At 45.8% G+C, this 25,192-nt stretch overlaps 1 protein-coding gene across 1 annotated transcript; it reads right to left on the bottom strand.

Annotated features, from left to right (window-relative positions):
- Positions 1-1,106: 1,106 nt before the first annotated feature.
- On the bottom strand, positions 1,107-24,720 carry LOC109398868 (DNA repair endonuclease XPF). Its single transcript, XM_029862985.2, has 6 exons — positions 24,342-24,720; positions 23,519-24,277; positions 23,306-23,460; positions 2,244-3,250; positions 1,899-2,117; positions 1,107-1,824 (listed from the first exon to the last, which is right to left on the bottom strand). The coding sequence occupies exons 1-6, from the start codon at positions 24,563-24,565 to the stop codon at positions 1,153-1,155; spliced, it is 3,036 nt and encodes a 1,011-aa protein (XP_029718845.1). The 5' UTR covers positions 24,566-24,720; the 3' UTR covers positions 1,107-1,152.
- Between the last annotated feature and the right edge of the window lie 472 nt (positions 24,721-25,192).

Here is a 25,192-nt window from a genome sequence, read left to right as displayed (position 1 = left end):
TGGATATACTGGCCACTTCTCCGGATGTTCCGGAAACCTGGTGCCCCCAGAATTGGCAACTTCTGGATTAATTCTGAAACCAATCGCGTGTCATTTCAAACTAATGCTAATTTACAAAATGTGTCGAAAAGACCATTGTTCTTATCGAAAACAAATCATGTTTTATGGTATTGGGTTTCTCATTAATGTTTAGACTACTGTGATAATTTGAGAATCCACTGAATCTTCATTTCTCAGCGAAATTTCACACTAATCAAACTTATTTTGTTTACCTGTTGTGCATCCGACGCCACTGTCATGAACTCAACCGAACTTGTGTATACCAGCCGCTGCGAAGTCGTGTGCGAAATTCGACTGTGATGATAATGAATTTCGGCCGAGTCTAAATGGGTGCAAATGTCGCAATAGATTGTGTACCTTACCTTACCAGTCAGACTAAGGAGGCCTGAGTCTCCTCTGCTGTACGTACGAGTCGTCTCCATTCTACTCGGTTCATGGCTGTATGTCTCCAGTTCCGCACTCTGCGAAGGGTCCGCAAATCTTCCTCCACTTGTTCGACCCACCTAGCTCGCTGCGCACCATGTCTACTTGTCTTCTTGTCATCCGACTCTCGAACATCCTGTTGGCGTGACCCGCACGCCGTAGCCTCCCGATTTTTGCGGTTCTTTCGCCTTCTCCAAGTTCCGTCTTCCGTCTGCACTCCGCCGTACATGCAACACCTTGCGCTCAAAAACAGTTAGCCCAAGTACACGAATTCTTCAACCGCCTTGATTCCATCACCGTCGATTACGATTCGGGGTGGCGGGCGCGATAAATCCTCCTTAGAGCCCTTTGCCATCATGTTCTTTGTCTTCGACACTTCGACTAATCTGATTCGCCTGACTTCATTCTTTAGTCGGTATACGTTTCCTCCATCGACTTCGTTAAAATCGTACCACTCGTGTTCATCACCACTCTTATTATTACACCCTCTAAATCAATTCTGAAGAGCAAGCACAAAAGACCCTCTGTGAGATTCAAAGTGACTTAAATTATAGAGAGCAGAAAGTTTAGGTACTTTGCCAGAGAGCTGGAATTATGTGATATCTGAAATTTAGAAGTTTCGATTATTCTAACAATTTCAACTTTATTATCACCCCTCAACTACTGATCTTAGAACGCCCTTTTTCCAAATCCACGTTTAAACTTTGCGGCAAATTGCTTCTCTCCGGCCTCCTCCTGAACAGGCTTATGGGCTACATGCCAAATTTCCCACATCATCTTGGCTTGTACTTTACTGCCTAACAGTTCTTCCAACTCCTCCTCGGTCTTGTCGCGCAGCTCCTTCAAATTTTTACACTTTCTCATCACTTTGCCGATGTTTCGAGAACTAATCCCTGGCAGTTTTATCAAGAAATCATGAATGTTGGGATTCGTACGATCCACGATATTGTCCCCTTCATCTCCTGCCTCATCGGATCCGAGCAGCGTAGCCACGTCCGGATCTGGTTCTTGCTTACCTTGTTTCAGTTCTTCGAACAGTTGAGCCGTGGCGTACGGACTCGGACACCACACGAGCTTCAGCTTAGGAAAGTGCTGAGTCAACAGCTGCAACTTTTGCATTATGTATGCATTGGAAGAGCCCGAATCGCCAGACATCATGAAGTGTCGCTGCAGGTGGAAGGGCTTGTTTTGATCGAACTCAATAAGAAGTATTGGTTTGGCGTAGCTCCGGGTCATTTGAACGCACTGGTTGTAGAGTCGGCCCGAGTTGAGCGACCCTATAAGATCGGAAATGGACTTCCGTTCGACGCATATTTCTGGCGTCAGAATGTAGTCACCAATCTGGAAAAAAAGATATTAAGGTACTCAATACATAGGTATGTGCCGTCAGTATGGAGAATGACTAAATCGCTTACCGTAATCGTAAGGGGCACCACCTCTATCCCGCGACGATGGATCAAGCATGGAAGATTCGAACGGAACTCTCGCATGTCAACGATTATGCGAGGCGTGACGATGCTTTCGGTAGGAACTGCTTGGCCACCGGCCTGTCGCGTGGACACCTCCTGCTTCTTTTGCAGCATGGTGATTGCGTCCTCGGATCGTCCATCCTGGTACTCCGGCACGACCATAGTCTGTAAACACACAATATTGTAAGAGGTTCCATCATTAGGTGACCCATAGTGCAGTTTTTATTAGGAGTTGTCCATTATTCACGAAAGGATCAAGCTCGAGAACAAGAAAATTAGTATTCAACTTACCCTTTTGGTATCGATGAGCAACTCGAAAGCTTGCTTTTCTCTCCGCAGTGCCGTCAGGTACGACTGCTCTTCGACTGTTTTCGAGTGTATGATAACGAACACGCGCACCCGGGACAGTTGCTGGCGCAGCTGCCTCGCTTCGAAGACCTCAATCTGCCGAACGGCCGTGACATTGCTGTGGTACAGTACAACGTAGCGAGGTTTGATCTCCTCTAAGGTGCGATCCAGCGAAGTCATACCGTTGATTTCGCTTTTGAACGTTTGGATGAACACCATGGGTTTGTTACTGTCGGTCACAATCTTCGTGACGTCCATATTTTCCATCTCCGGAAATGATTCGAATTCACCGCATTCCAGTTGGGTGACGTCGCATAGGTCGTCCTCCTCGCCATCGTCCGAAACGGTCCGATTGGCATCGCCTTTCTGAGACATTGTTAGTATGTAGGAATTCCTGAAGCACTGGTATTCTTCCTGCTCTTCCTTGTCCAACAGAGCGGCTTCCATTTCAGACATTTTTGAGCTCCCTCCCTCATCTTGATCTTTCGAATCTTCTTCGGCCTTCTTAGCAGCTTCAGCCCGACGCTTTGCAATCCTTTCTCGCAAGAAGTTACCCTTCGATGTACCGGCTGATTCTTCAGGAGCCGATTGCTGTTTAGGCGCCACTTTGGGTTTCACAAAAGTTTCAACATTCTGTACATTGTATGCACCCCGATCGTCATCCGAATGGAAATGACGATAGGATTCGGCTAACTTTGTAACGGTCACATCGTTTTTCATTGCATTGTAGAACAGGTACTTTTGCGGTCCTTGCGTTAGGTATTGGTTCAGCTGATAGCACGTCCTGCCATCTTGGCATAGTATCAACACCTTGACCTGCTGATGGAGATACTTTTGACGTTCATCTTTGTTGCGAATTTTCTTTGCTGTTTCCTTTATATCCGTTGGGATCTCTTGCCGGAGTACTTCGGTCAGTGCTTTCCATTTAGGACAGAGTTCAGGCTCGAGTTCTAAAATAAAGGATTTAAAGTAATATATAGTAGGTATGTCATGGTTTTAGCAATTTATTCGTAAGACAACGGCACTTTTTCTCTAGCAGAAATCATTAGGATAGGGCAGTTATATAATTTAAGCTGCCTATGCTGTGTACTAATGTCTGGCCCAAATGTGATGAGTATTTTCGAGCATTAGCATCACTGCTAACAAGTACCTAGCAAAAGAAGCAACTTGACCAAGGCGAGTACTCACATTCTTTAGCGAACTCTCAATCCGCACTTGACGAATGCCCGACTTTCAGGGAACATGGCGATGCAGCGCAGCATTCGTGTCCCAATGTTAAAACGCCTTCTATTGCACCCACTGGAAGCACCGAAGGCCATACTTTGACCACTGCCGCCGCTACAGGACAACCGGAACGCAACATAGAAAGCTTCATGGAAGCCCTCGATCCCTCCGACGCAGTCGCGCCACTCGCAGTCCACGCTCATCACAGCTGTTCCGGTCCTGCGTTCGGAAGTGGGGAGAGGGTCTTCCAGCAACTTGACCTAGGCGAGTACCCACATCCTTTAACGAACCCTCAATCGGCACCTGATGCACACAACATTTCCAGGGACATTGGCGATTCTGCAACAAGGACTAAACAACACATCGCTATCTACTACCAAAACGCCGGCGGCATGAATACATCCATCGACGAGTATCGCCTAGCCGCATCGGATACCAGCTACGATATTATCGTCCTAACTGAGACCTGGCTCGATTCCAGAACGCTTTCAGGTCAGATTTTCGGCCCCGACTACGAAGTTTTTCGTTGTGACCGAAATTCTCGCAATAGTAACAAACTAAGCGGAGGCGGCGTTCTCGTGGCGGTCCGCTGCGAGCTCGACGCGAAGGCTCTTGACAACGATATGTGGAATTGCTTGGAGCAAGTCTGGGTTTCGGTCAAATTGATGAATCGAACCATTTTTCTTTGCTCATTGTATATTGCCCCCAACCGAGTACACGATGCCGAACTCATCGAGGCACACTGTAAATCTGTCTATACTGTAATGGAGACCGCAACTACATCTGATGAAATTCTCATTCTGGGCGACTACAACTTTCCGCATATTTCATGGAAGCCCTCGCACGACGGATCTCTCTATCCCGACCCCGAACGCTCGTCATTCCATACAACTGCGACGAATCTTTTAGACAGCTACAGTGCTGCAACGCTGGCTCAATTCAATCCCGTCGTCAACGAGAATTACCGCAGTCTGGACCTTTGTTTCGTGAGCTGCAGAGACACTGCGCCAATCATCTCGGAGGCACCTTGCGCGTTGGTGAAAGTCGTCCGTTATCATCCTCCACTGCTCATCTCTGTCGAAGCTTGCAGCTCTGATTTCAAGACCCGCCCAGTTACCGTTTCGTACAACTTTCAAAAAGCCGACCATCTCAGCATCTCTAATGTGCTGAGAAGTATTGACTGGGAAACTGTTCTCGACCCTAGCGATGTGGATGAAGCCGCTCAAACGTTCCTAAATGTCCTGGCATATGTCATCGACAGACATGTACCTAAGAATATCCATAGTGAACATCCTCGGCCTCCCTGGCAAACCAGTGAATTACGCAAAATGAAATCAATCAAAAGAGCGGCTCTGAGGAAATTTTCCAAGCATCGTTCGCTTTGTCTTAGGGATCACTACGTAAGAATTAATAACGTTTATCAAAGCTTGAGCCGACATTGTTTCTCTCGGTACCAGCGAAGTATAGAACTCAAACTCAAACGCAAGCCTAAGTCTTTTTGGAAATACGTCAACGAACAACGTAAGGAATCTGGCCTTCCTTCCTCAATGGAGTTGAATGGGATAACTGCTTCATCTACTCCGGAAATTTGTCAACTGTTTGCCGATAAATTTGCAAGCGTGTACAACAACGAAATCATTACCGATGCCCAAGTTAGACGTGCAGCCAGCAATGTTCCTCTTGCCGGTCAAACGATGAGTGGTTTGGACATTCGAGCTGATGCGATTGCTAGAGCTGCTTCCAAATTGAAGTTGTCTTTCAACCCAGGGCCGGATGGTATTCCTTCCGTGTTCCTGAAAGAGCACATCTCCCACCAGCTAGCACCACTCCACCGTTTATTCGAAATGTCGATTTCCAGTGGCATTTTCCCTTCCTGCTGGAAAATTGCATTCATGTTTCCAGTACACAAAAAGGGAAGCAAACGCGATGTGAACAACTACCGAGGAATCGCGGCTCTGAGCTCTATTTCAAAGCTGTTTGAGTTGGTCGTTATGGAGCCTGTCATCTCGCACTGCAAGCAACACCTCTGCCCCGATCAACATGGCTTTTTGGCCGGCCGCTCTACCACCACCAATTTATTGTGCCTCACATCGTATATCATCGAAAGTATGAATGAACACGTGCAGACCGATGTCATCTATACAGACCTATCTGCTACTTTCGACAAGCTGGACCACGACATTGCTATCGCTACCCAAGTAACCACGAAGCCGTATATAAGTGCATCAATTTTGCCGTATATTTATATTTAAAATTGTGTAAATAATGCTGCATTACTTTAAATACCTCATTGAAGCAATATTAAAGTCGAAAAGGGCCCCACTAAAATTAAATTAGTGCCACATATTGCTGCACGTTGACAGCCATTGCTAAAGTGACATAAATGCATGTGCTGTACATTTGCATTTGCACATGCTTAATACGTGCAACACGAAAAACCAAAACAAAAATCTATTTTTAGCACCGTTTCGTTATCGACGGTACTAATGCCTCCCACATGAATGTTTTAACCATTTTTTTTTGTTGCCAGGTCGGGAGTCGAACCAGAAGTGTTGAAGACCGCTTGATGAGTTCCATTCGCGCTGGTGCTGTGGACCGTTTCTGCTGCTGTGATAACAGCCGATATTTCATTAACTAAAAGAAAACTGTTCTTCTGCCTCAACCATTTCAGTAGAGGGCAAAACGACTATAGCATATGTAATTACAGGGATTCGTAATCACATTCTGATAAATCGCTGATAAATGCATAATGCGTTCTATAGAAGATATTCAATCAATAGAAGAAAAATAAAACACCTTTCGTACAATGCTCATAATATTATGCTAATTGTGGTTTCCATCATAATTGGCATGCGATAGCAGTCAACAGAAAAGAGAAAAGGTCATCTCTAAAAAAGGTTTTCTGAAGAAAGTCGTCGATCGGTGGTTCAAACGAGGATTAAGTTGGTCGGGAGTCGAACCAGAAGTGTTGAAGACCGCTATAGTTGACCATGAAGTTGTTAACTTTTCTTGATTTCATTTGTTTACCATTAGAGTCAAGCTTTTATAATTGTATTGTTAGAGCAACCTTTGCTAGTTTGTACATTGCATTTATACAGTTTTTGCAGTGTTGAATTATTGAATTATCGTATATCACCTTTTAATGCACCCTAATGTAAAGAAAACATGTAATGCATCAATACATTGATAATGCCAATCTAAAGGTATATTGCATGAGAAGTGTGGAATTACTGCATTTCGCATTGCAAAGGTTGATATTCAGTCTAATTCGTGCAATGATATAATGCTTGTGGTTACTTGGGTAAACTCGACAGATTCGGCCTCAGTGGTAATATCTTGCGCTGGTTCCGGTCGTATCTCTCCAATCGTCAACTGATGGTATCCATAGGAGATTTCAGATCAGAACGTTTTCACGCTTCTTCCGGTGTTCCTCAAGGAAGCCACCTGGGACCGGTGATCTTCCTACTGTATTTCAACGATGTCCATCTTATCATTGAAGGACCCCGATTATCGTATGCCGACGACCTCAAAATGTTCCTCAAGATTCGCACCCTTGCCGACTGTCAATTTCTTCAGCAGCAGATTGAACTTTTCACTAACTGGTGCTTGTTGAACCGAATGACTGTCAATCCTACGAAATGCTCCGTCATCACGTTTTCTCGACGAAAGAAGCCGGTTCTCTTCGACTACAGCATGCTTGGCGTCACTATCGAGCGAGTAAACCATATCAAAGATCTAGGCGTTATACTGGACTCCCAGCTGACATACCACCAGCATGTATCGTATACGGTCAACAAAGCTTCCAGAGCTCTGGGATTTATCTTCAGAGTAACGAAGAATTTTTCCGACATCCATTACCTGAAGTCTCTTTACTGCTCCCTAGTGCGCTCCATTCTTGAATACTGTTCTGCAGTCTGGAGCCCGGCTTACTGCAACGGTTCCGAAAGAATTGAATCTGTCTAACGTCGCTTTCTCCGTTTCGCGCTTCGAAAATTGCCTTGGAGGGATCCGATTCGTTTACCGAGCTACGAAAACCGCTGTCGTTTAATCGATCTCGAGTTACTCCGCAACCGTAGAGAAACGACCAGAGCACTGATGATTGCAGACACGCTACAAGGACGTATAGACTGTGGGACAATCCTGGAACAAATAAATTTGAACGTTCAGCCACGTGCACTTCGCAATACCATTCCACTAAGATTGCCTCTACGAAGATCTAATTATGCGATGCACGGCGCTATCCACGGGTTGCAACGGATTTTCAACAGAGTCGCATCAATCTTCGATTTCCATCTGGCCCGGGAAACTCTTCGCCGGAGATTCTCTTCGTTTTTTAACAGTAGAAACAATTGACTACGTCTGTGTTAGAATTTAAGCTTGTATTTTACCTTTTGACATATCTTTTGTTTCGTTTGCTAGCATATTTCTCTTTGTATTATGTATATAATTTTAACACCAAACATCATTGGGGCAGGTTGCTGCCTGTTGATGCACACACAACAAATAAACAAATAAACAAAAGAGCAGTATGCGATGAGTTCATTGAAAGCGTCCATATGTGATAGATCGTTATGCAGTAGAGTTGCCAAAATGTGTGTTGAACGGTTGACAACCCGGAGCGTTCAAGACAGCTCAGGTCCTAGCAATTTTCTACCTACCTCATGCTTATACGGGTCAATTGATGGCACAGAAAGCAAGCTAAAAATGGTGTGCTAAGCTGGTAGTGCAGCCTGGACACTTTTGTTATCCTTCAAGCTTCAGCTAGATTGAGGAGGTACGACCCGTGCGTCTGTTCACCAAAAAAAAAATGCGGCTCAAACAATGTTTGTTCTGGCATCCAGCTGATGAATAAAGAATGGCGCATCACGTCCAGTCAAATTCAAAGTGGTAGCACCATCATGGTCGTCCCAGTGTTATTTGGGACGCTAAACAGGATTGGCACGATGACCCTCCGGCGAGGCAGGAGTGTTGGCGTAGGCCCAATAAGCCATCGGTAAAAATCCTCCCCTAGCATAGGAGAAATATGATTCGATAAAATCGGCAAAGACCCACGCGACGAAAAACGGACTACGATTGGAAACTTGTAACATGGAATTGCAAGTCACTTGGTTTAGCAGAATGTGACAGGATAATCTACGATGAATTACTTCCCCGCAACTTCGACATCGTGTCGTTGCAGGAACATTGTTGGACTGGACAGAAAGTGTGGAAAAGCGGGCATCGTGCGGCTACCTTCTACTAAAGCTGTGGTATCACCAATGAACTGGGGACAGGATTTATAGTGCAAGGATGTGCATGATGAGAGCTAAGGGCTGTTTCTTCAACTACAGCATCATCAACGTGCACTGTCCACACGAGACCTGATGACGAGAAAGAAGCGTTCTACGCGCAGTTAAAGCAAATGCACAATGGTTGCTCGCCGCGTGAAAATCGTTGTCGACGAAATGAACGCACAAATAGAAAGGGAGGAAATGTACAGATCCATGATCAGGCGGAAAAGCCTGCGCGCCTAATGGATTGATAACGACCAACGATGCGCATACTTTGCAGCTTCCTGTGGTATGGTTGTCCGAACCAGAAGCACTTTCTTCCTCCGCAAAGATATTCATAAAATCACCCGATGGAAATTACCGTCTATATTACCTACATCGCATTTTTCGCAGTACTAATGCATATATACTCGGATCACTACGTACTCAAAATCGAGCGGCTGCGGAACATAGATGGGGTTCAAGACTAGGCATAGCAGTTAACAGTGGCCCTACCAACGGAAGAACAGCTTGGCGCAGCTACCCTTGATGATTGTTGGAGCGACATCCGATCCGCCATAGGCTAGTACCTCGACTGCACTGCCCATAACTGCATAACAGTCACATTTGACAAAAGTAGGCATTGGAGAAAATGGGGCTCAAAGTTTGCAATTTGCGTTAGTATGGGAAATGATAGAAATTTCAAAAATCTGCCTAAAATTCAAAATGAATCCTTTTGCAATGAAATCTTCTACAGCTTTTCTTCTATGCTGGGGCAATAGTTGAAAAAATAATTTGACTAAAATATGGTTGATGGTACGCTATAAGGCCAATATGTATTCCCAGTGTGACCGTTATGCGGTTACATTCGTGAATATTTGATAATGAGACAAAACAATTTGGTATTTATTTCACATTTTGTAGAACACACTTGTCAAGTCCATTTGGGTGAATGAAAGTACTGATGATTTGGAGATGATTCCCAGTATTAACTCAATATTGACAAAAACTGCAAATGTTTCAAATATGCAGTTATGTGCAGTGCAGCACTAGGCGTCGCGACTCCGAATCACAGAAACAACTGCTACGACAGCGAATGTGAACAATGAAACACGAGAGGAATGCAGCGAGAATGTTGCAACATCGTACGAGGGCGAATGAGCCACGTTATAGACAGGTGCGGAACAGGCAGAACTCAATATTCCGGAGGAAGAAGCGTCAGCAGGAAGAACGAGATCGCGAAGCAATGGAAGAGCTGTACAGCGCTAAAGACACACGGATGTTGTATGAGAAGCTGTACCGCTTGCGCAGAGGCTTTGTGTCACAAGCCGACATGTGCCGAGACAATTACGGGAATATTCTCACGAGCGAGCGTGAGGTGGTCGAGAGGTGGCGGCAACATTACGATGAGTACCTAAATAGCGACGTTGCAAGCACCGAAGGTGGCGTGGTAACAGATCTAGAAGTACGTGCAGAGGATGAGGCTTTCGGTCCCTGACGTCCAAAAGATTGAGAAGAAAGTTGGCCGGTTGAAAAACAACAAAGCCACAACAAATCAAATCAACTATCAAGCGAACTTCTAAAATACGACGGAGAAGCACTGGTGAAGGCACTACGCTGGGCCATTACCAAAATGTGGGAGAATGAAGTATTACCAAAGGAATGGATGGTAGGTATTGTTCGGGAAATAGATCGGAGGAATTGGTTTTTCTGAGGATTTGCAAATGAATCGAAACACTGCGTGTGAACTGTTCAACGTATTTATTCAAACTGAAAAAAAAACTGACATCTTCTTCTCTTTCTCTCCACTCATGTTCGCGCCGAGCGCGCGTCGCCCGATACCGGGGGGTCGCTCGATGAAACTCTACACGTCACATCATATTCCCCCCGTTGAGTCCAACGGATCAACCTTTGGAAGGAAGCAAACCTTTCATGTAGCTCGACGGAACTCCTTGTTGTCTGCACGCACCGTGACCACACGCACCATTCCATCCTGTCCGGGATGCGTAGCGACAATGCGCCCCAATCGCCACAGATGTGGGGGAGCGTTGTCATCCTTCAACACGACGACAGAACCAATCTCGATGTTTGCAGCTCCGTTATGCCATTTAGGTCGAGATTGCAAATAATGCAAATACTCACCCGACCAGCGCCTCCAGAAGTGTTGCTTCATCAATTGCACGTGCTGCCATCGATTCAGTCGGCCGACCTTCTCCTCAGCATACGACGGTTCTGGAACGCTCAAAGCAGGTCTCCCAATGAGGAAATGTGATGGAGTCAAGACCTCGATATCATTCGGATCATCTGAAACAGGAACCAGCGGTCGACTGTTCAGGATGGCTTCACATTGGGTCAAGAAAGTGCACATCTCCTCGAAGGTCAGTTTAGTCACCGACGACACGTTTCAAATGGTGCTTCACAGATTTTACTCCAGCCTCCCATATACCGCCAAAATGAGGACTGCGTGGCGGGATGAAATGCCACTGGATCCCCTTTGAAGTGCAGAAATCGTTCAGTTGCCGTTGGTGTGCCTGGTCCTCGAACAATTGGCGCAGCTCGGCCAACTCGTGATTAGCCCCAACAAACGTCGTTGCATTATCGGAGTACATATTGGCAACCATACCGCGTCTGCTGATGAACCGCTGTAAGGCAGCGATGAAACCTTCCGCTGTCAAGCTGGACACTACTTCGATGTGAATGGCCTTTGTGGCCATACAAATAAAGACTGCAATGTAAGCCTTATACAGAGTTTTCTTTCTGCCTGCTTCCTTGAGATATACCGGTCCAGCATAATCAACCCCGGTATTCGAAAACACAGATGAAGGTGTAATCCGATAGTCTGGTAGATCGCCCATGAACTGGTTTACCGGTGGTGGATTGTGGCGGAAGCAGACATAGCATTTGGAGACGATTCGTTTGATCAGCACCTTTACCTTGATCGGCCAATACCTTTCGCGTACGATGGACAGTAAACCCCGCTGACCGACATGGAAATGGTCGTTGTGAAGCTGACGAACTAGTATCTGAGTCACGTGGTGCTTCTCAGGCAACAAGATCTGATGTTTGCCGTCGTAGGGAATTGACGAATATTTAAGACGCCCGCCAACCCTAATCAATCCTTCCTCGTCGATGAACGGAGCCAATCCTCGATACTGCTTCAACGTCTTCTTACCTTGCTTCAGCGCGTCGAAAAGCTCGTGAAATGACTCCCTCTGCACGAGCATCATGATGGTGTGCGTTGCCTTCTTGATGTCCTGCGTTTGGAGTTCAGATGTATTACGTTGCTTCGAGCGTACGTTCTCGATGAACCGTAACACGTAAGCCCACACTCGTTGTAGACGTCGAAAGCTGCTAATCCGTGTCAAATCTACATGGGATTTTCTTTGCACGGCAGTGGCGACCATTGTTGGTTTCAACTCTGGCAGTTCGCTGTCGTCCAAACACAGTATCTTCTCGTTAGGGGAATTCGATTGCCACAATGTTGGAGCACCATTGAACCACTGTTCCTCTGTAAGCAGTTCAGCTGGTAGCACACCACGTGAAATTATATCGGCCGGGTTGTCCTGCGACCGCACATAACGCCAGTTGTAGTCCTGCGTCAGTTCGTGCACAGTAGCGACACGGTTTGCAACGAACTGATTCAAAGCAAGCGGTGACTTCGCAAGCCAGCTCAAACAAACTTGCGAATCAGTGTGAAGTGTCACATTGGAAAAGGGGATTTTCATCGCCGCTACAGTTTTTTCAACTAGCCTTGCCAAAAGGAGTGTACCACACAATTCCAGCCGGGGAATGGTCATTGGCTTCAAGGGTGCCACTCTTGATTTGCTGCACACGAGTTCGACATTCACTGTTCCTTCCGGGGAGATGCACCTTGTGTACAAGACTGCCCCATACGCACGCTTGGAAGCGTCCGAAAATCCATGAAGTTCTATAACATCTGCTCCACTTGAAATAACACATCGCTTCTTTTGCAGTTCATTTAACATCGGCAACTGTTCCCGAAAAGTGGTCCACAAATCGTACTGTTCCTTTGGCAATGCTTCGTCCCAACCTATTTTGAGTCTCCACAGATCTTGCATCAGCAGCTTTGCTGTCGTAATCACAGGACCAAGATACCCACATGGATCGAAAAGCTGTCCAATGGCAGAAAGTACATTGCGCTTGGTCGGCGTTGCGCTCGTCACCTTACCATGGAGTGGACTAACGTTGAAGGTGAAATAGTCGTCGTCAGGGTTCCAAATGACGCCAAGGGTCCTGATGACGTTATTGATGTCGGCTTCCTCGAAATCGAAAAGTGTTTCTTGAAGTTCGGATGGAATGATGTTACGGACCATTTTACTATTGGTGCAGAACTTATGGATTCCAAAGCCACCTCGTCGCAGTAGCTCAGTGAGTTGCTCGTAGATTGCAATCACCTCTTGCTCACTGTTACCTCCTGTGAGGAAGTCGTCGATATAACTATTTTCTACAATGACTCTGGATCCAAGCGGTAACTCGGCAGCTTCATCTTTCGCCAACTGCATCAACGTGCGCGTTGCCAAATAGGGGGCACTGGCGCACCCGTACGTAACGGTTGTCAGTTCGAATGCAGCTATTTCGTTGTTGGAGTTAAGCCACAGGATACGCTGAAACTTTCTGTCGTCGTCATGTACTTGCACCTGACGGTACATCTTCGGAATGTCGGCGGTTAGTACCACAGGATAGCAGCAGAATCGAAGAAGAATCGTGATGAGATCGTTTTGCACTGTCGGTCCTACCCCCAAAGCATCGTTCAGTGATATACCAGATGTGGTCTTCGCCGACGCGTCGAACACTACACGGATTTTTGTAGTCGAGCTTGACTCCTTGTAGACCGCGTGATGTGGTAGGAAGTAACAATCATCGGGCTGATCGTGAACTTCAACCATATGGCCAAGTGCTAGGTACTCTGCCATGAATTCGGAGTAGCGCTTCCTTTTTTCTTCGTTCACGAACGATCGCAGGAGTCGGTTGAATCGAGATCGGGCCGATTCCAACGAGTCACCTAGTTGACCTTTGTTTTCGTTAAACGGTAGTCTGACAACATACCGACCCGTTTCGTCGCGGGATACTGTTTGTTCGTAGTGCTTTTCGATGGCTTGTTCCGCTGGTGTGTATGGTGATGCTTCGTTGCACGCCTCTATCTCCCAGAACCTCACAAGTGTGCGGTTAAGTTGCTCTTCAGCATGGTTGAACTGGCATACGCTACGTGCGGGACCGGTTCGGTTGACCTTGACGGGACCGCTTACAATCCATCCAAGTTGCGTTTCTACCAACATCGGTGTTCCGCCAGCGAGTTTCATGCGGCCGCCCTTGAGCAGCTCGAAAAATAATTCAGCACCGATGATCATCTGGATTTCGTCCGGAGCATGGAACGACGGATCCGCCAAAGCGATGTTAGCGGGTATGTTCCAGGAGCGCGTGTCCACCTTCGTGACGGGCAGGTTAGCAGTGATCGTCGGCACGACCAGGAAATCTAGAACTGCGTCAAATGAATTAACGCGTGAGCTGATCTTGGTACGAAGTTTATACTTAACTTGGGTTGCGGCGTTATTGACGCCGCTAATCGGAATATTGACATGTTGTAGGATGATGTTGAGCTTCTTCGCAAGTGCCGCACTGATGAGGTTTGCATCGGAGCCGGAATCCAGTAGCGCACGGCATAGCACCCGTCTGTTGCTGGCATCGCAAACAAGTACTTCAGCCGTCGAAAGCAGCACTTGTTTCGTCATGCCCGTACGGGCACAATTCACCGATCCTTGCGTTGGTTCATCATTTTCTGGATCTTCTTCTGCGACTGGTTCTACTGCCACGGAAAGTTGGCTAACCTGCGGCTGTGTGGTCGTCGATTTTTCTTCATGGAGAAGGCTGTGATGTCTACGCTTACATGTTCGGCAGGTCCTGTCTGAGTTGCAATCTGCAGTACGATGCCCACGCCGTAGACAATTGAAGCAGAGGCCAGCTTGTCTCACTTTGGTGTATCGGTCGCTCACTGTGAGATTCTCGAATACATCGCACTTGTAGATCACATGCTCGCCGTTGCAACATGCACACACTTCGTTGGATTGCGTTGAAGTTTGTGCAACATTCCTGGCTTGGGTGGGCTTCTGGTCAATGGATTTTCCTCTTTGCTTAGTTGGAGCCGGTGGGTACTGCTCGTAGCTTTTCATCTTCTGTAGTATGCGACTCCGGTCTCGAAGGAAGTCGATCATATCAGTGTACGAAGGTAACTCATCAGCCGGAATCTGCGACTCCCACAACTTCCTGGTTTCCTTGTCCAATCGTTTCGCTACCACATTGACCAGGATCATCTCAGAGAGTCCTTCAACGGGTAACGACCGGTTCTTCAGTGCGTCAACGTGTTTCATGCAAGCATCGAGCAAGTTCCGCAACTCAGTAGCGTTCTCACTCGTCATCTTGGGCAACGAGAGTAAGGCGTCTATATGGGTATCGATGATGAGTCGTTCGTCCTCGTAGGTTTCCTCAAGCATCTTCCACGCTGATTCGTAATCGTTGTTGTTGATTACGTCTTGGTCTATCTTACCGGCAGCGCTTCCGACCAGCGAATTCTTCAAGTGGTATAGTTTGATGGCCGGGGATTCGTGGGGGTACCTGTTCATTATGGTTTTGAACATACACTTGAAGGAATACCAATTTTCAAGGCTGCCATCGAATGTTGGCAGTGGCACCTGTAAGTGAGGCATCGAGTTGTTCACTGCCACCGGTTGCTGCGGTACGAAAACAGGAGCTAACGCACTCATTCTTCCTCGTTGTTTTTCTTCTTCTGCCGCGTTCCACTTCGCGACTTCCGTTTGGATGTACACAAACAACTCGTTATGCAGCTCCTCGCAGCGGAAGTGATTTTGCTTGTGTTCATCTCGCTGCTCTCGCGGAACAATGTCACAGATTTCGATGTACGTTTTCTGCAGTTCATCGTTACACTGACGAAGCGTCTCCAGTTGTAGCTTGAGCCAGTGAATGTTGAGGACGTCCTGTTTCAAACTCTCGCGTATCCGGAGCATCCGCTCCTTCGCCAGATCACGATGATCGAGAATTCTGTCTAGTTTCTTCGCCATTTCTTTGTTCACTTGTTCTTGCTTTTGCTTCTGTACGGACTCGTAAATCGCCGCCGGTGTACCACTCACAGAACCAAGAAGCTTTCTCGGGTGTTTACTCCGTAGCGTATAAGGAGTTTCTTCGGTCATTGGACCACCACTTTTCACTGTTCGTTCACAAATCGTTCAAATTTATTCAGGGAATTCCCTTCACTTAGAATCGGTGTTTCGAACACGATCATACATGTTTCGCGTACGGCACAACACACTGCACTGACGCGTCCTCGGCGTCGTCGCCGATTGAATTTTCCACACGGTGGAAATCAGAAAGTTCTCTCGTTTTACCGGAATTTCACCACAAATCAACAAAAAACCATCACAAAAACGTTCATCTGGCTCGAATGGACCAAAATGTTCGGGAAATAGATCGGAGGAATTGGTTTTTCTGAGGATTTGCAAATGAATCGAAACACTGCGTGTGAACTGTTCAACGTATTTATTCAAACTGAAAAAAAAAACTGACATCTTCTTCTCTTTCCCTCCACTCATGTTCGCGCCGAGCGCGCGTCGCCCGATACCGGGGGGTCGCTCGATGAAACTCTCCACGTCACATCAGGTATCGTGTGTCCCATCTACAAAAAGGACGACAAGTTGGATTGCGGGAACTATCGCGCGATCACACTACTCAGCGCTGCCTACAAGATACTCTCTGAAATCTTATGCCACCGTCTATCACCGATAGCAAGAGATTTCGTGGGACAATATCAGACTGGATTAATGGGTGAACGCGCTACAACGGATCAGATGTTTGCCATCCGCCAGGTGTTGCAGAAATGCCGCGAATACAACGTGCCCACATATCACTTGTTGATCGAATTTTAATCGGCGTATGACACAATCGATCGACATCATCTGTGGCAAATTATGCACGAATATGGATTCCCGGATACGGATACACAGCTCAACATTTTTTTGTCTCAAGAGCAAACTTATGTGTCCCTGACAGATTTTGGGCCGCTGAATCCGAATCCACGCTCAGATTTGCTCCAGCACGTCAGAATTTTGAGCTATACCTCAATTTATAGGGCAAAATTAGCGATTTTGGGCTTTTTTGACTGCCAGTCATTAAACATGGAAATATTTTTTTAAGCAATCAAAAGGTAAATTGGTCAATAAACATCTAAATTAACGAATCATGCAAAATATTTTGTTTTACCAAATCGAATTTGATAATTATAGCTCATAAATTTGAGACGATGGCGGAAATGCAGATTTGACTAAAGAGTGAAGCCGGGCGAATTGGATTAGTCATTATTGTGTCGAAGGCAAAGTAAATGATGGCAAAGGGCTCCAGGGAGGTATCACCGCACCTGCCACCCCGAATTTATATCGACGGTGATGAAATCGAGGCGGTTGAAGAACTCGTTTTTTTGGGCTCACTGGTGACCGCCAACAACGACACCAACAGTGACATTCAGAGACGCATTGTGGCAGAAAATCGAGCTAACATTGGACTCCCAAGAACTCTACGATCGAACAAAGTTCGCCGTCACACGGAGTTTACTATCTACAAATAGCTGATTAGACCGATAGTCATCTATGGGCACGAGGACCAACGCGCCCTTTGAGTTTTAGAACGGAAGGTGTCGTGTACCATCTACGGCGGAATGCTGATGGAAGATGGGACTTGGAGAAGGCGAATGAATCACGAACTGCATCAGCTGATGAGAGAACCAACCATCGTCCACACCACGGAAATCGGGATCCTACAGTGGGCGGGTCACGTCATCAGGATGTCAGATAGAAACCCGACTAAGCTGGTTCTCGAGAGCCATCCGACCGGTACAAGAAGACGTAGTGCGCAGCGAGCTAGGTGGGTCGCTCAAGTGAAGGACGATTTGCGGACCTCTTGCAGAGTGCGAAACTGGAGACACAGGCATGGACCGAGTCGAATGGAGAAGACTCCTATGTACAGCAGAGGACACTCAGGCCTTAGTCTGACCGGTAAGGTAAGGTATGTTCAAGCATATTTTTGAATTATGATCATGTCTACTCACCATCGTTCTTGTTGAACACACGCTCCTTAGCCAGATTGAACATTTTCTCTGTCGAATCCAAAATGGTCCACCCGGAATTGCTGAGAGCATACTCAGTCGAACGATATTTCCTCATTGTAGCGTAAAGAGTGACCGCATCATGGTATCAGGTATCAGTAGGTCGGCTCTAGAGGCACGTTCTCCTCCATTTGGGAAATTTGTGCCATCGCCATGAACACGAGCCTATTCATCATTTACCTGACGGAGAAGGGAAGGAAAAAGGATAGGAGATGGGAAAGGACAGGTAAGGGAATAGGATCGTCATACTCGCAAAAGCGTACCACAATGGGTTCACATAGCGTCCTGAAAAGGACACTGTAATAACGCATAAGCGTGCCACAATGGGTTCGAACAGCGCCCTGAGAAGGGCACTGTGATAATGCATAAAGCGTAAAGAGAGCCTATAGCTCTTTACCACAGCGGGTCAAGAACAACAGAACGTCCTGAAGATTCAGGTTTCTGAAGTCAGTTTCACTTAATAAGTGTTTCCCGAGTACTCGGAAACGCAATTGCGCAAAAGCTGGACAGTTACATATTAAATGGTACGAAGTTCCATAATCGGATTCACAGCTATCACATGCAAATGAATCAGCTTGCTGAATATTCGCCATGTGATAACTGAGTCGGCAGTGGCCAGTCAATGCTTTGACCAGCATGCTGCAATTCTGCTTTGACAGATTTGTTAGATACTTTGCCACCCCTAGAGATGGCTCAGTACAATACAATTTTGTTTGACGACATGACTCCAAACTATTCCAGTATTGTTTGTGCTGAGTGGCAGCCCAGGTGTCAATCTGAAGCTTCACCCAACACTTGGATACCGGAATAGCTGGCTCAGGGCCAATGAAGTCATGTGATGCTCCAGTGCGAGCTAACTCATCAGCCAATTCATTTCCAGCGATGGAAGAATGGCCAGGTACCCATACAAGGTGAACAGCGTTTGTTGAATCCAGCTCCTCAATTTGAGTTCGACAAGCAATAACTATCTTCGACCTGGAGTTGGCCGAAGCAAGTGCTTTAATAGCAGCCTGGCTATCTGAACAGAAGTATATTACTTTGCCCATTACGTGCTGCTGAAGTGCTGATTGCACTCCGCACATAAGAGCAAAGATTTCGGCCTGAAAAACGGTGCAGTGTCTGCCAAGTGAATAAGACTGATACAGCCTTAGCTCACGAGAATAAACACCAGCACCTGCTCGACCTTCTAGAAGGGAGCCATCAGTGTAACATACGATGCCGTCTGAAATACTTCTCTCCAGATAACCAGATGTCCACTCTTCCCGGAAAGGGAATTTCGTAGAAAATGTCCTATATGGAAAATTACAAGCAATTGTAAGATCACTTGGAGCAAGGACAACTTTGTCCCAATTCACCAAAAGTGGAAACAACGAGGTGTGTGTTGAACTGCGGTTCACAGGAGTTTCCTCTAGTAAACCGAGTACCCATAGACGGTAAGTGCAAGAAAGTGCTTCTTGTTTGAGATGAATGTGTAGTGGGACAACGTCAAAGAGAACTTCGAGCGCTGCCGTGGGAGTTGAAGAGAACGCTCCAGACATCGCCATTAAGCACATCCTTTGGAGATGGCCTAACTTTGATTGGACCGTTCTCACTTCGCCCTTTTGCCACCACACAAGACATCCATAGGCCAATATTGGCCGAACAACAGTTGTGTAGATCCATTTGATATACTTGGGTTTTAGACCCCAAGTTGTACCAAAGGTTCGCCGGCATTGCCCGAAGGCCATACAAGCTTTCTTGATTCTGAACTCAACATGAGGTGTCCAGGAAAGCTTGGAATCAAGAATGACTCCAACGTACTTAACCTGTTCAGTCACATTGATTTCAGAATCAAAGAGACGTAAAGTTCGAACACCATTACGGTTTCGCTTTTCCGTGAAAAGAACAATAGATGTTTTACTCGGATTTACCGAAAGGCCATATTGGCGACACCAACCCTCAACTACCTGAAGAGCGTTTTGCATCAGGTCGAAAAGGGTGCTGATGCACATACCGACTAACAATGTCGTCGGCAAAACCATAAGTAGGAAAATCGCTATTATTGAGTTGCCTCAATAGCGTATCTGCTACGAGATTCCATAGAAGTGGTGACAAGACTCCCCCTTGGGGGCATCCACAAACACTCAATTTCCTAATCGCCGCTTGACGCAATGTCGAGAAGAGATGTCGGTTTTTGAGCATTTGGTGAATCCAGTTGGAAATCATTGGAGATATACCATGACCCCGTGCGGCTTCCAATATAGCATCGAAAGGCACGTTGTCAAAGGCACCCTCGATATCTAAGAAAACACCCAAGCAGGATTGCTTTTGAGCGAATGCCTTCTCGATATCGTAAACAACTTTGTGTAAAAGAGTCACAGTGGACTTTCCAGATTGGTAAGCATGTTGGTTCACATGAAGAGGCACATTGGCCAGATAAACATCACGGATGTGATGATCCACAATGCGTTCTAAGCATTTCAGAAGAAAAGAGGTCAAAATGATAGGTCTGAAGCTCTTTGCTTCTTACGACGCGCGACCCGCTTTCGGAATAAACTTCACAGTAATATCCCGCCAGGATTTGGGAATATTCGAGAGTTCGAAGGTACGCTGCTGCCACCTGGAAAAAGTTTACTGTATGCGTGAAGGACCGATTTTTTAGCATGGGGAAGCATAGGAAGTCAGTTTTCAAATGCTTCTAAAAAATTCAAAACAATATTTATTTAAAAGCGGGTTGGTGTACGTGATGAGAAATTCAATTAGCAAACTTTTTAGCATGTAATTTTGATTAAAAAGTTTTTTCCCAGATTAGGTACTGATTGTGTAAAAAACGAAGATTCTTAACCCGTACATCAATCTGTTTTTAATTAAATAATGTTTTGAATTTTTTAGAAGCATTTTAAAATTGACTTCCTATGCTTCCCCATGTTAAAAAATCGGCGCTTCACGCACATGATCAACTGTGGTAATTTGCTTCGTAGTCCCCAATACCCTGTAGCAAAACTGCAAACAAGTAGTTGTTTCAAAACATGTTTGAAATGATCAAATCCCTTCTGAAGCAAAATAGGATAAATCTCATCTGCCCCAGGAGATTTGAAAGGAGCAAAGCTATTAAGTGCCCATTCAATCGATTCTAAAGTTATGATACGCCGAAGCTAAAGAATCATAACTACAAGAAAAGACATCAGGTTCATCCAAAGATGTAATATCCACACATCCGGGGAAGTGTGTACTGAATAAACATTCTAAAACTTCCTCATCAGAGGAAGTGAAATCACCATTTGGCAAACGAAGTTCGTTCACTTGAAAATCCTTAGATTTTGCAAGGATTTTGTTCAATCGACTGGCTTCACTCAGACTGGAAACATTTGTACGAAGGTTTTTCCAGCCGGATCGTTCAGCAGACCGAAGAGCTTTCTGGTAGGCCTTGCGAGCCGACCTGAAAGCCTCCGATCCAGCCGAACGTCGTCTGTTCCAACTCTTTCTACACTGTTTCCTGAGCTTCGCCAGATCGGAGTTCCACCAAGGGGTTCCTCTTGTGGTCTTCACAGACCGCAGAGGGCAGGCTTCTTCAAAAGCTTCCATGATGAAGGCCGTTGTAGTATCAATGGCATCATCTAAATCACTTGGAGTGTCAATTGATGGTGAGTATCCATGAAATTTGGCTGCAACCAAATCGGTAAAGAGATCCCAGTTGGTTGACCGGGGATTCCTGAAACGCAAAGTTTGCGAAGTAAAATTCACATGTTCAAACAAGATGTAACGATGATCAGATAAAGATTCTTCATCTGACACATGCCGATTGGTCAGCTCATGACTAATTCTGCTAGAGCAAAGCGTTATGTCTAACACTTCCTCTCTACCAGATACCATGAAGGTTGGGCGGTTGCCTATGTTAAGTAATCCAAGATCTGTACTACTCAAGTATTCCATCAAACTGGAGCCTCTCAAATTGATGTCTGAGCTGCCCCAGATTATATGGTGAGCATTAGCATCACTACCAACAATTAGCGGAAGGCCTTTTGAAGTGCAGTATGCAATGACTTGCTTGAAAGCATCCGTAGGGGATGGTTCATCATGCGGTAAATAAACCGAACAATAAACGTATTTCCTGTTGAGGTTTCCAACAGATACATCTATTATGATAGCACATACATCTCTGGTAGTTAGTTCAGAGATGAGTGTAGCAACGATTGCGTTGTTGACAAGCACACATGCTCGAGGCATGACACGTGAGTTTGCCATTTCATTTTTACTGAAAGTAGCAAACACCGGATTCACAAGGTTTCCTAAATAGAAATTCCCCTTACGAAAGTAAGGTTCTTGGACTAACGCCACTTGGGCTGTACCATGTTGCATAAGTCTACAAAGATTGATCGTTGCTGTTCTTTTGTGCTGAAGATTGATCTGAGCTATCCTAACCGTAGCCACTACCCAAACTAGGCAAGATTAAACTCTTAACAATCACAGCACAAAAAAGAACAGCAACAATAAAGCCAGATCGGTATCGAATTGAGTGCGCCAAAGGCGAGGATGCACAGAATACACTGTGTAAAACGCATAATGCGAAACCATATAGGTGAAAATCTAAACTAATTAATAACATCTTCATAATCCCGCCCTTATTCAGCCTCAAGTATGAGATTGAAGAAGGGCAGCTGATTGTCTCGGAGAAACACAAGGTCCACCGCGCTATTGCTCCGGTTAGCACAGTAAGGGCAAATACTGTGGAGGGTGCCCTGGTACTCCACAGGCTCCGTTTGCGGTTAGGTTTTTATTAGACCCCCCTAGCCATTCATTCCTAGGCACGGTAAGCATAAAGCCGCATAACACCATGAATTAGCGGTCACCTGATTAGTGGATTCCTACCACTGGAACAGGCGGTCCGTAGTGCTATTCTTAGCCAGTTGAACTAACCGCTACCGACACTACACTGAGTTTTAGAACGGAAGGTGTCGTGTACCATCTACGGCGGAATGCTGATGGAAGATGGGACTTGGAGAAGGCGAATGAACCACGAACTGCATCAGCTGATGAGAGAACCAACCATCGTCCACACCACGGAAATCGGGATCATACAGTGGGCGGGTCGCGTCATCAGGATGTCAGATAGAAACCCGACTAAGCTGGTTCTCGAGAGCCATCCGACCGGTACAAGAAGACGTAGTGCGCAGCGAGCTAGGTGGGTCGCTCAAGTGGAGGACGATTTGCGGACCTCTTGCAGAGTGCGAAACTGGAGACACAGGCATGGACCGAGTCGAATGGAGAAGACTCCTATGTACAGCAGAGGACACTCAGGCCTTAGTCTGACCGGTAAGGTAAGGTATGTTCAAGCATATTTTTGAAGTATGATCATGTCTACTCACCATCGTTCTTGTTGAACACACGCTCCTTAGCCAGATTGAACATTTTCTCTGCCGAATCCAAAATGGTCCACCCGGAATTGCTGAGAGCATACTCAGTCGAACGATATTTCCTCATTGTAGCGTAAAGAGTGACCGCATCATGGTAAATAGATGAGCTGCAAATCAATAGATTTGTTAGAATGTGACTAATTCCCTACTGTTGGCTATACTAACATCATCAAACTGCGGAGCACTTTCAAATCCGCCACTATGAGCTTCGTTTGCGAGCTCAGCTGGTGCCAAATCGTGTCCAACTGGGCCTGGAGGATTTTGTGAAACTTTTTCGTGACGCAATTCTCCACCGTTACCTCCTGCAACTCCACGGTCCGGTTCAGGCTTTTTATGTTCTTAACCAGGTAGTTCATAATGTCCAAAATGTTCGTTTGCAGCAGAATCATGTTCTGGCTCATAGGGATCTGCATTTCCACGACGATGGGTTCCCACGGTTTGAGTGACTTTTGAATGGTGGCATGGAACCGTGGCCAAATGAAAAGCTCTTTAACAAATAAATTACGCATGACTTTCTCTACATGACCGTATCCGTACGTAAAAGCTTCGACATTCTTCGAAAACGCCTTAATGAAGCCCGTTTTGTTCCTCTGGCGGTACAAGCGAAGGGCGAACGCTTCCTGACATGATTCGATAATTTCATGGGCCTTCACCACGAAAATTCCTGTTATGTACTCAATCGGAATTCGGTTTTTCAGCAAATCCACAACTAACACTCTCGTGCTGATGAACTGTATACCACCTTGTTTATAAACATATTCACGTTCTGCAGCGTTTGTGGAAGACTCGTGGATGTGCCGAGGATCAAGCTGCGAGGTATATAATCGCTCTTCGGAGTCGGAACAGTTCACCACTAACACCAGTGTCGTTGGATCGCAAAACATCTTCAGAAAGTTGAGCAACACTTTCTCATAGCTTATTCCCCTGAAATATTTCAAAATTAATATACAAATACCTCTCAAAAACTTTCGAAAGCGCAAAAACTTACTTTGCACATACCACCAAACCATCGGAATGAAGCAAATCAAAGAACATTTGCCGCTCATATTCCAGCATGGAGACTCCTTCCGATGCTAAGAATTCTTCGGCATCCACAAGCTCGCCCAATGCGCTGTCTTCCTTCTGGGTCTCGTTTTTCTTGTCCTCTGCTTCCAACTGTTCTGCCGTGCATGCCAGAGCCGATTCAACATCCTCACCGTCATCCAGGCTCATTTCCGCTGCTTTAATACTGAGTTTCTCGGGTAAATTCAATAAAATTTATTTTTTCCTGAAGTAACATGGAAATCACGAACAGAAACTTTGTTTGTCAACAACACTCAACACGCAGAAAATTACGCAAATTCGGCCAAATTCCATGGCACTCGTGAGTGACTCGCGCGTGCATTCTACACGGAAAATCCAAACTACCTATTTTGGGTTGAATGTACCATAAATTACACTGAACGAAAACCCCCGCCGTGCAAAGAAATTAGAGTAACCAGCCACAGAAATCCAATGTCGCGACTGTTCGTGTGACTAACATCTAGTTTGCCTCGCCCTTACAGCGTCAGTAGCGGTACTATAAGTGTCAAATAAATTTTGTTTACCAAAACAAAAGGTCCTATATAAGATGGGCACTTAAAAATAATTAATTATTACAACTAAGGTTATTAAAATAAATCAATAGGAAAACTGAGTACAGCGCCATTGGCGTTCTAGTGTATTTCTATTGGAAAGAATGATTCTTCATTCAACACGATACAAATCCGTAGAATCGGAAATTTGAATGATTACAGAACAGGATGAATTTACTGTATCCGACGGGATGAAAATCATCCTGTTATGAAATTATTATTGGCA

This window comes from Aedes albopictus, chromosome 3 (genome assembly GCF_035046485.1).
Source record: "Aedes albopictus strain Foshan chromosome 3, AalbF5, whole genome shotgun sequence".
NCBI classification, from domain to species: Eukaryota; Metazoa; Arthropoda; class Insecta; order Diptera; family Culicidae; genus Aedes; species Aedes albopictus.
Note: the sequence above shows the minus strand (reverse complement) of the source record. Positions and strands in the feature narration are given on the sequence as shown.

Excerpts from the sequence above, each read along its gene's own strand:
- LOC109398868 (XM_029862985.2), bottom strand. The coding sequence starts at position 24,565 with ATGAGCCTGGATGACGGTGAGGATGTTGAATCGGCTCTGGCATGCACG. Across the intron at positions 23,461-23,518 it reads GTGCTCCGCAGTTTGATGAT|CTCATCTATTTACCATGATG; the intron begins GTTAGTATAGCC and ends ATTGATTTGCAG. Across the intron at positions 2,118-2,243 it reads TGCTCATCGATACCAAAAGG|ACTATGGTCGTGCCGGAGTA; the intron begins GTAAGTTGAATA and ends GTGTGTTTACAG.